General features: G+C 36.7%; 1 protein-coding gene across 1 annotated transcript in view; it reads left to right on the top strand.

The window, feature by feature from the left end:
- LOC309556798 (uncharacterized protein) overlaps positions 1–12,333 on the top strand; it is a gene marked incomplete at both ends in the record, with an annotated part of 256,883 nt that overhangs the window by 87,200 nt on the left and 157,350 nt on the right. Inside the window, one exon of the mRNA XM_082259313.1 lies at positions 10,810–10,892. Within this exon, the coding sequence (XP_082115439.1) occupies positions 10,810–10,892 (83 nt within the window). The remainder of the gene's footprint in view (positions 1–10,809; positions 10,893–12,333) is intronic.

Raw genomic sequence — 12,333 nt, 5'->3', positions numbered from 1 at the left:
CTCCATTAAAATAGTCTAAGAATAACAGATAGGTTTAATTCCTGAAGCGCAAGAAAAATTATATCATCTATGGATTTTTCATATTTATTGTATCACTTTATTATATCACTCTGCCTGACTGAAGAAAAAAGGAGACAGAGCATACTTTCGTATTGCAAGCTTTACATGGATCAGGCTGAGGTTTACTTAATTAGAACCTCCAGGCAATAAAGGAACCCTTTTTTAAATTCTGTGAATCTTAATATGCTAAATAATGCAAAGCTTCAACTCTTGAAGCATGAGACACACATCTGGCAGCTTAACATTTAAATTACAGAATAAAAAAATACCACTGTTAGTTCTCAAAGAAGAAAAAGGGAAATGAATTTAAAGCATAATTAAATGTTTTTTGCATGTTTATTATTGTACAGAAAAGTAAAAAAATAAGTGGTGTGGCTAATATACTTTGGTTCTATTACTTTAAATTAACATGCTTTCGTTTTGAATATGGTGTAAAATATAAATTAAGACTTTTACAAAGATAAAAAAATATATATTTTATGAATTATTAGGTTATTTATCATGGTCTGAGAGATATGCTTGATATAAACAGGTAAATGATTATAATAAGCACCATTATGAATCATAGTAAAAGGCTGGCTTTACACAAGCTGATCTTTCATAAATTGAATACATATTACAAATATAATCTAAATCTTATTGGCATATCTAAAAAAGGGTGTCTTTATCCAACTGAAAAAAACATACAAATACATATACACCATCTTTTTATATATTGGTCATCATAATTTATTACTAAATCTAATATCCAGAGTGTTAAGGGAAACCACCCATAATGAAGTATGCTGACATTCTATCTGTAAATGCTTGTGCTAGACTGTCATGCTGATCTTCTTGGTTCAATACCATGTGTCACTAATCCAGAACAAGTAGATAGATTAGAATTTTTTACTGTTCTCTGACTTTCCTGATCTGCAGATTTGTGTCAGGTCACCATGGGTTGCAGAAAAGAACAGCACTCGATTCCTCCATAAACTCAGACAGTGTTGACAGGGGAATCCCTCCCGTAGAGATGTAATAGCCGCTATCTAAAATCGCATGTAAAATCCAGCAGGTTGGTTATACCCAAGTTGATTGATTGATCAACTTGAGTACTTTCAGACTGCCCATACATGGTTCATATCTATGGCTGGCTTTAGGCATTACATTTGCTTAATGATGGCTGACAATAAGTCAAAGTAAGCAACAGGTAGCTGATACCCAGGATTTTGGAGCTTGAAGTACACAGATTAGGATGCATGTGTGATAAGTATTCCAAAACTGGATACACACTGGGAAAAAAAAACCTGACAGATTGCTGTATTAAAAAAAGAGATCTTGGTGAGGCAATCTGACAGCTGAGTGCCCCCCCCCCCATCTTGCCAGATTTAAAAAATCAACGCTTGCAGCAGGTGCTGATCGGAATGCTGGATTTCGAGCATATTATTTCATTAGGCCAGCTTTTCCTGCTCACAAGAATCATAAGGAAAGTTTTTTGGGGCGATTAATCACTATTTGTGTACTGATGCATTATTTTATTTATTTTACTTTTTTTCCTGTCTGTCCTTTTCTTTCTGTAAGAAAAAGAAAAGTTTTAAAAATAATACTAATCAGGGAAGCCTTTCTGAAACAAAAACAGGACCACAAAAGTTAGTCTTCTGTAATCCTCCAAAACCCTTTGCACCCTTTAAAAGTACCAAAAAACATTTTAGTTTCACCTTCATTTTTTTTTTTTTAACCAAACAAAATTTTATTAAGATAAAGAAGTCAAGTACAGTAAAAGTAATACTTTTCCATCCATCAATATCCTGAACAAGATACATAACAAGAGTTACCATATAAAAAGATGTCGTTGGACATATGAACATCATAATATTAGCGGTCACCGTATAAAGCATTGAATTCTCTATAAAGACGTTGCTACTCCTATGAAATAACACCCTCAAAACATTCATCTGAACCTCATATGACTCGGAGAGATATGCTAGGAGGGGTATTGTTGTTAGAGAGATACTCGTCACCCCAACGGGATCATACTGTAGTTTCACCTTCATTTTGACTCCAATGCGTATAACAGAAATGTAGAAATTCCACCACAATTTCATTATTTTCACTGTATTTTTTTGGGGAAATAAAAAACTCTCAATGTTGCTCATTACTAAAATGTAGTAGGTGCCATTTTCCTACAATACAATTCATAATTGACATTTTTACACCTGCATCTACTTTTCTGCTAAATGTTCTAAACAATCAGTGTACACATAAATGAATGAAGACTTTTACCCTGATTTTGTTCAAAAATTCTTTGCTTTCTTTATCAGAAAAAGGCAGTTTACTTTAAATGACCATAGACTTTAATGCTTTTATATCAGTAGTGCAGAGTGTGACATAGCTGATCACTTGTTACTACATCTCATAAACCATATTTTTCTAATTCATTCTAAGGATCTGTCTATTCATAACCGTGTTGTGTAATAACAACTTTATTATAAATTGGCTGCCAATGTGGATCAATGAACAAAAGTCCATGCATAAAGTCTGAATGGCCCCAATTACGCACCTGTACAGCAAAATTCACTGTGATATACCAGCAATTGTTTCCAGAGTCATTCAATGGCTTCATTAAAGAGGAAGTAAACCCTCCTCTGCAACTTTTACCTATAGGCAAGCCTATGATAAGGCTTACCTATAGGTACTGTAAATATCTCCTAAACATGTACCGTTTAGGAGATATTTACCTTAAATGCAGCCCGTGACATCACTGGCACATGCGATCTGAAGGAATGGCCGCTGGTGCCGTTCCTTCAGAGCCCCGTGCCATGACTGTCGGCTCCCCCGCGCGATGCCGCGATCCCGGAAGACGGGCGACTGAACATGTCGCCCATCATACAGGTAAGCGGGCGGCACGGCAGGGGCTCGTTCTAAGGTAAGTAATTCATAATCAGCTAGTGTGCGATGCATACTAGCTCATTATGTGTTTCTCTTTCAGGTTGAAAAAAAAAAAAATGTAATGGGTTTACAACCTCTTTAAGCACTGAATGGAAGCCTTAGGTGTGACAGGTAGCAGGTAACAGACATCCTGACAGGCTCCCTTTAATCAAATTCTAAGCTTTGATATAGTTTTTACTATATAATGTATGTGAACAACTAATCCAGACTTATCCATTTGTAATTACACAATGAAACTATTTGAGCTACAAGCAAGTACAAATGTAATGTAACTCAAACAGTTGTACAGCATGCAAGGTACAATAATTGCACTAGAATAGGCAAAACCCCTAAAATGTTTTTTTATTTAAAAAAAATATGTCATCAGACAAATATTTGGACTGACACTACCAAACCTCCTTTTAAAAATATTAGTTGTCTGGCTGTAATACTGAAAGTATTCTAAAAACTCTGAAAAAACTCTTTTGTCTGCAAAATTATTAAGCCACTGGCTAATAAATTGTGCATTTTAGCCTATCTTTAATGAAAAATGTGTTAAAAACAAGCAACAGCTTGCCAGTCCTTGATCAAGCTAGGACACAAATTGCAGTTAAAAGGGATTAACCTATTTTGTTATTGTGGATGGCAAGATTTTGTAGGATAAATTACCGCTCACCATTCATCAGACAAAGGGCCATTGTTATACGGTAATGTTGCTTTTTTAATTGTTGCAAACATTTGTAACAGATGAAAAATAATTTGGATGGGTTACGTATTTTCTGCCAGATCTTGTCTGCTTCTTGTTTTGAATGAAGAGATAAAGTGGTACTTTGGGTCACAGTTTATGGTGTACAATATATATTGAAATGTACATGTGTATTTTAGGTGCATAAAATTTGTTTTGACAGTTTGTCCATTTTACAAACAATTCTCATGAGAAGGTAGATGTTTATCAGTTTGGTGGGTGAGTACCAGTTTTGCTAGAAACCAATCATGAATTTTACAAAATAAATAAACTTAGGCCATACACAATTTAGGCTCTTGGCTTTATTCACAAAAGGATTAAAGGCCAGTACCTTAGCAATGGATATTTTGGATTGCAAATATGTATTTTCACTTAGCTTAGTAAATAAAGTGAAGCTGTGTATGCTTTGAATGCCCAAAACAGAATTTTTGCACATATCTGGACGATTAAAGGTAATGCAGCTTCACCACTTAGTTTGAAAAGTGAACGTTCACTTTGCAAACTGAACATACATTTTGCAAAGTAAACAATTTCTAATGTAAAGTTTTCATGTAATTTCTAATGTAATATCAACCCCAATATGTATTTACTGCCTTTGTAGAAATGATCACAACAAGATCTGGATATTGATATAGGCAGTGTTGCAGCATCATTGTAAACCAATATCACAATCTGCTTTTAGTCTAGTGTGATGCAGCACTTAACTGATGATTTACTGTACGCTCAGGTTATGTATGTTGGGCTATATACCGGAAAACAAAAGCCATGCAGAGGAGAGCTCTTTTTGATACTCTTGCATGTGTATCATATGTACAATATGGTATATTTTTACAATATGGCAGATGTACTTTATTAAGTCTCTTTATATGTATTATAAACTTTTGTTTATGCCTAGTATAGTGAAAATATTATAATCTGGTAATCGTATTGGGGGGTTAATACCTGTAATGATAGTATTCATGATGTTAATCCCTGTATTTTTTTTTAACAGTCCTCTATTTATATTTTTCTTCACATTTACATGCACACCTGGCTGTCTAGCAAAAAAAATACAGGACAAGCTATGCTGACAACACTCAGAATTAAATTATTAGGGTTTTTTTTTATGTTGTTATTTTTTTTGTTTTTTGTTTTTTTTTTTCAAAGGAAAGAAACTGCTACTTTACCTGTTTAAATTTTTTTAGTTAGATTTAGGGTTTCATTTGTATGTTACTTACGTAAATTCCATCTGAATGATGAGGGACTCAGAACAAAAACAAACTACTGTGTAAACGATGACAGACTATTTTCTTTTTTATTTTGCTGATAATTCTACCTTATATAAAAATCAGTTATATTTTTTTCTCCCTACTATATGTAAGAGCACTAGGCACTGAATACACATCATGACAGCTAATGTCAATACCAGTTGAAAATATTAATTTAAATGAACACAGCTAAACATCAACGTTTTGTCCTATTAGTAATAGTTGGCAGTGAAAACATTTTCAACATGTAATGATCACCTTTTTAAAATGTTTGAACAATTTAGGATTTCCTTCAGTAATACATAAGATACGTACTGTTCTAACAGTTTAGGGTGTGTCAGAGACAGCAGTAAATCAAAGTGACACAAAATGAGAAACTCCCTTGATAAAATGTAAAACAAGTATGTGCAGGTATGAGATACAAACCAGATGTTACTATCCTTTAACGTAAATTGCACATTTCATATTTATTTTAATTTTACGTTTAGTTTTTTTACCAGTCTGCTTAATCAGACTGTGTGTATACCCTCAGAAGCATGCTGAATTCTTTAGCAAATCAAGCATATGTTTTAATTCACTGGTTGAAAATCTTTTATTAGCTATAAAGCATATTAATCATTTTAATTTTACTTGAAACATATTGGTTTTTTGCACTCTGTGGTGGCTCTGCCTCCACCGGCAACAGCTATGGCGCCCACGTTCAGAGATGTGCGTACCAGATTCCCCACTTTTATGCGGTGGGTCCCCCACTCCTTGACACAGATAGTTCCCTTTACGGGGTGTCGGGCTTGGGGGGATCCACTATGCTCCATCATGGGTAACCCTTTTGTTCCGGTTCTCATAAGGTGGGTGGGCGCCCTACCCAGCGAACCCCTCCATTAGCCTTACGCCCACTTGGTTCTCCCACTGGCCCTCTGTTTTCGCACCATGTTGTTGTTACATGACACTTTGTGGGTTTACCCGTGATTTATGTTGCTCCTTACGTGCATAGTACTGTTTATATGTGTATCACTTTTGTACCTGTTCATTTTTGGTGGGCTCTATTACCTGCCCTTTATTGCTGTGTTCTTTTGTGCTATGTATGCTTTATTCCTTAATAAAATGTTTTTTGAAAAAGAAAAAGAAACATATTGGTTATTTTGTTAGCCATCTTAGCACTCTTTAGACTTCTAATAGACAAAATATCAGGTTCAAATCATCCACCATAATGTGAAAGGATCTGTCTTTAATTCACTCTCACACCACTCTTATCTACTGCTAAATGTTTCAGAAATGTTTCAGTAGTTCTGGAAACAGAGGACTGCATTGACGTTGATTCACTAAATAGGCTGTTAATTTTGCAACAGAAATTGTGCTTTGCAAGGGAATTTTCAGAGCTTAGTGAATGTAGTGACATTTCAGTTTGCAAAGAATACCCAATCACCCAAGAGAAAGAAAAAAATAAGCATTCTTGCTGGCATTGGGCTTGGATGGTGGAAATCAGCCCAGCCTCATTTCATTAACTAAACTCCCTTGCAAAGTGAACAGTCCATTTGCCTTTAGTAAATCAACCCCTTGATGTCTAATTACCAGAACCAAGTACTGTCACATTGGGGGTGGGTTAGGTGAACCCTTTCCAGGTTTTTAAATGAAGAAAGTCAAAACCTGGACAGGAATTTTGGGATAGTCTGTTAGTGTATTGTGACAGTTCAACAAACCTATTAGTTTTCCTTGTATAAATAGGTTTACTTTAAAATTACCTGTAGCAAAACTTTGTCATGACTGTTAGACCATTATACATAAGGGTAAAGCCATTTACTATGTGTATTACAAAAATTTCTTTACCCTTTCCTGCCTAAAGAAGAGCTTCAGGCCCCTTCAGAATTTTTTTTTTAAGTTAGCAGCTCTAAATACTGTAGCTGCTGACTTTTATTATAAGGACCATTACCTGTCCAGGAACCCAGCGGTGACGTCAGTCAGCTATCAGGTGCTGCCCCCGCCATCTCCTCTAAAGAAAACTGGTTCCCAACTGCGCATGCGTGAAGAGCGCTGCGGTCTGTGAATGGGCCAGCTGAGGGGAAAGGAAGAGGGGGGTCAAACTTCCGGCTGAGTTCGCCAAACAGGTACCTGCTCCCCCCACCCCCCCAAAATGTGTCAGCAGAAAGGGGGGGATGAGGCACACAAGTGAAGCTTCCCCTTATAGGTGGAGCTCCTCGTTAATGCAAAGCTGTCTATATCATTATCTAAACCTTAGGTAACATGGGGAAAGCAATCTGCAAATAAAATAGATTTCTAAGAACCGGTTTCTTAAAGGTTTGTCTCTCATCACTCTTTTCAGTAATATGTTTTGCATAATTTGTCTTTCCTTCTTATCTTTTATTTTTATTTTAATTGAGCTAAAACCAGCCTATATATAAAGCAGCAGACCAATATTTGGTAATAAATTCAATAGGCTACTTAAGACTGAACAAAGCACAAAAAAACAAATCAATAAAAAAATAAAAAAAACATGCAAGCTCTTCTAGTATTTCAATAGTTGTTGGGTTGTCATTCAATGCCTGTAGCTAATGATTTTAGGATGCTTATGACTTACCTTACAAGATATTGTTAGTGCTTGCACACACCTAGGTTGCCCCCATAGGACCAAGTTGTTGAAGGGTAGGGGGACTATCATGTGTTTCCCCATAACAGGGTTTTAAAGGCTTGGGGATGGTGGACATTAGCACTAAGGCCCCTCAACCAAGGATGGAGGTGGATAGTTTTAACTGAAAGGTTTACTTCTAAGGGATATTGTTAGAGATGTTTTTTTATTTATAAATTATTACCTAGACTTTCACAGTTCACATTTTACAGTTTGGATACTTGTTAAATTATTTGCATTAGTTAGAGTTTGCATTTTTAATAACATATTTAACACCAATACAAACTATATGTAATACAAGTGCAAATCCTTCTGAAACTTTTAAATGTGACCTGTTTTTATGCTTATGCATATTTAGATAAATTGCTTAAAAATTGTAATTAATGAACAGTGATTGTGAACAAAGTAGGCTAGATTTGACTCCCAGGAGGTTCAGTAAACACAACAGAAAATCCAAAAACCCTAAACATGGAACTAAACTCTAGTAAAGTATATGAGAACTCAATTTTACAATTTTTATGGCCATTTTAAGGATAATTTGCAAGCTATTGTAAAAAAAAAAAATGGCATGGGTAGCTGGGCACTGCCTTTCATGACACATAACAATGCAAAAGAAAATGTTTTAAATACTGTTCAGAGGGGGGAGTGTGTTTTCATGCGGATTAAAGGGCAGCATTGAAAACCAAACATCAAATGAGATGTTTCTGATGAAAGGGATGATAATGAGGGGGCTCTGATGAGGAGGGAAATGATGAGAAGGACACCGATGAAGGGGACACTGATAAGAGGGCTCTGATTATGGGGACATTGATGAGGCTGTCAGTGACAAGGATGGCAGTGATGAGGGGGACACTGATGAGGGGGCAGTGATGGGAGAACATTGTTGAGAGAGCTCTGATAAGGTGGACACTGATGATGGGGCTCTGATAAGGGGGCATTGATAAAGGGTAACTGAAAGGAGGGCTCTGAAAACGGAGCAATAATGAAGGGTATACCTGATGAGGAGTCTTTGATGAAGGGGACACTGATAAGTGGGCTCTGATGAGAGAGACACTGATGAGAGGACACTGATGAGGAAGATACCAATGAGGAGGCTCTGATGAGGAGACACTGGTGAGGGGGACACTGATGAAGGAGGCTCTGACGAGTGGGACACTGATGAGGGTGATACTGATTGGGGGGGGGGGGGCATTGAATAAACACTGATGAGAGATGCTCTTATAATGGGACACTGATGAGGGGGCTCTGATAAGGGAAACATTGATGGTGGACTGCTGATGAGGTGACTTTGATGAGGGGGGCACTAATGGGGTGGGCCTGATCATAGGGACACTGATGAGGAGGCTTTTATAAGGGGAACACTAAAGAGGGAAAAAATGATTAGAGGGGAACACTGAGAAATGGGCATTAATGAAGGGGGCTCTGTTTAGGGGGCCAATGATGAGGGGTATGCCAATGAAGGGGACACTGATGAGACAGCACTGATAAGGAGGACACCAATGAGGGAGCTCTAATGAAGGGGACACTAACAAGGGAAAACTAATAAAGGGGACACTGGAGAGTGGGACATTGATGAGAGGACATTAATGAGGGGGGCTCTGATAAGGGGTCATTGATGAGGGGGGCACTGATGAGAGCGCACTGATGAGGAGGCTACTGATGAGGGGGCTATGATGAGGGGGACACTGATGGGGGGACACTGATGAGGGGACTCTGAAGAGGGGGACATTGATGATGGGGACAATGATGAGAGAGCACTAAGGAGGGTGGGTTTGATGAGGGGACCACTGATGAAGGGGCTCTGATTAGGGGACACTGATGAGAGAGCACTAAGGAGGGGATTTTCATGAGGGGACCGCTGATGAGGGGGTTCTGATTAGGGGACACTGATGAGAGAGCATTGATGAGGGGCTCTGCTGAGAGAGACACTGATGAGTAGCTCTAGTAAGGTAAACACTGTCGAGGGGCTTTATTGAGGAGGACACTGATGGAGGAAAACTGATCGGGGGGCAATGATGAGGGAAATTCTCATGTGGGGTCTCTGATAAAATGGATCCAATGAGGGGGCCCTCATAGAAGGGCTCCAAAAGGGGAGGCTCTAATGGGGGGCTCTGATAAGGGGGATGCTGATGGAGGGACACTGATGGGGAGCTTTAATGAAAAGGTTCTGATGGGGAGTATGGTATAAAGGAAGGCTCTGATGGGGACTGTAATGAACAGTGTACTCTAATGGGGCTATGATGTAAAAGGGAGCTCTTAGAGAGACCTTAATGCGCAGTGGACTCAAATGAGGGATATGATGTAAAGCGGGCCTCTGATGAAGACTATAATTCACAGGGGACTCTGAAGGGGGCTATGATGTAAATGGGGGCTCTGGTGGGGACAATAATGCACAGGGGACTCTGATGAGGACTATGATGTAAAGGGGAGCTCTGATGGGGATTATGATGTAAAGGCTCTGCAATAAAATTTGCAATAAGCTATGCAAAATGTCCTCTTCTCTCACCACAAATGGGAAGAGGAAGGGATGAAAAAAAACTAAAAAAAAAAATAAACTGAGGTAAACGTGCATAAAAACACATGTAAACTCGTGTCTATGAAAGTTAAATTTGCACATTTTTTCCACAGTTTTTTGATGCATATAATGTGAAAAAGGCCTGTTTAAATACAGAACAAACCTTTCCTAAATTTATGAGATGTTTTCAATATTATGAATTTATTGATGCTTCAGGATTATTCTAAAAGTACAAGTGTTTTTAAAAAGTACAAACACAAGTAATGATAGTAGCAACGATACCTAAACCCTTTGTTAGGACAGACAATGTTCAGATACAACTAATAATGGGATCTGCCAGCACAGTAAAGACAGGTGTTAAATATGACAAAAACAGACCCCCCCCCCCCCTCCTATAAATAAAATTATTTACATAGCATTTTTCAGTGCTGGAGATATCAGAAAAGGTAATTTAAAATAGTAATCAACATTTTTATTTTTTTTACATTATGCTATGTAAAAGAGAACATACAACACATCTAAAGTAAGTACCAATTCTGCTGCTAAAATGGAAATATACTTTAATTTTTTTATGACCACATGAACTTGTTACATTTAGTAAACAGAAGCATTCAATTAAGTGTTTTTTTTAAATACCTTACTAATTTAACTCTGAAAAAAATAAGCATATGTCTGTGGGCAATCTTCTGGTGACTTATTTTATTTCTTTCTTCAGGAATTCCTCGTAATAAAATTGTTCCATACACAGATAAGCAACCAAATGTTACATCGAAAGAAGACATTGATTTTAATAAAAAGGTAACAATAACACTTTATGTGCACCATAATATACAACATTTCTAAGATGCATTTCCTGGCAGTTGGTATTCTGGGCTTCAAAGGTAGTTTTGATGTGCCTGACAAGTCAAAGCAATGACATTTTGTGAGATCAGCAATACTACTAAACCTTTTATTGCTCCGAACACGCCTTTTTTGTAGCTGCTGAACACTTCAGCTAAATTAATCAAAGTCCATACCTTTCTGACAGGCTTTGAAGTGGTAATTGGATAATTATTTTCTTTGCTGATTTGGCTTTGTGGCTACGGTTTAAAGGCAATGCATGTAACCTCAACCTGCTCTGATAGCAAATGTAAGAATTTGGACAGTCATTGACCTGACTTACCATCAGTGTTTCCTTTTTATATATCATAGATTGAGATAAAAAACAAAGAATAAATAAATAATAATGTTTTGCCATTGCTGTAAAAATTGTGGGATTTACTTGCTTTTGTATATGTTAAAGGAACATGCAATAATATCAAAGATATTTCATACAGAAGTGAATTACTGAACAAGTAAACCTGAAAAAATTTTACAGAATTTACGTTTTACAAGATAATCCTCATTGCTCTAAATGAGTGCTAGAAAAAGTTATTTGTTTACAGCACTTTTTTAAAAACATATTTGAATTATTTTTTTCCAAAGAATACCATTGGGAATATATTCTTCTATGCCTGCTAAAACAGGGGACATGCAGACACTTGGATCATCCAGCAAAACAAAGTCATTAAAGTTCAGACAGTTGTCATGAAGATGTAATGTCTGTACATAGAATTTCTATCCATAAATATAGACATGTGCAGCTGCATTGCATTAGAAAAAAAATGGCTACCTGCATTTTCCTAATTTACATGCATTTGGTGTATTTACAGAATTTCACAGGAAGGATATGTTTTTTTTTATGTTTTTCCTAAGTGCAAAACTACAAATCATCGTGGTAAAACATTTAAGAAAATGCCGTTCAAGAAAGCACACCAACACATTTCAAAGCACATGATTTTATAGAAAAACATTGCCTATGTGTGGTTCCAAACTAAGAAAGACATTCTGTGCCATGTCCTATTTTTGTTAAGGCCTTTTCCACATTACCTAATTGGACTTGGCAACAAGGCGGCCTCATCAAATAGTGTACATTAACAAAATCCCAAAATATCTAGGACCTCATTTATGAAACTTATTTTTTTAAATATAAACCATACATAAATATAAATATTTTCATAAATATAGCCCCTACTACATTTCACTAATAAAGTAGTGTAAAATGTTATTCCAATTAATTGGAATACATTAATTCATTACACCAGAAAACCAGGCAGGAACATGTATATTAGAGCATATAAAAGTTGGAAATGATCATGCAATGCTGATCAAAGCGATCATAGTAAAAAGCTGGAATTGATCATGCAATGCTGATCATAGT

Source organism: Pelophylax lessonae (assembly GCF_965119305.1).
Source record: "Pelophylax lessonae genome assembly, chromosome: 5".
NCBI classification, from domain to species: domain Eukaryota; kingdom Metazoa; phylum Chordata; class Amphibia; order Anura; family Ranidae; genus Pelophylax; species Pelophylax lessonae.
This window is presented reverse-complemented; position numbering and strand designations above follow the sequence as displayed.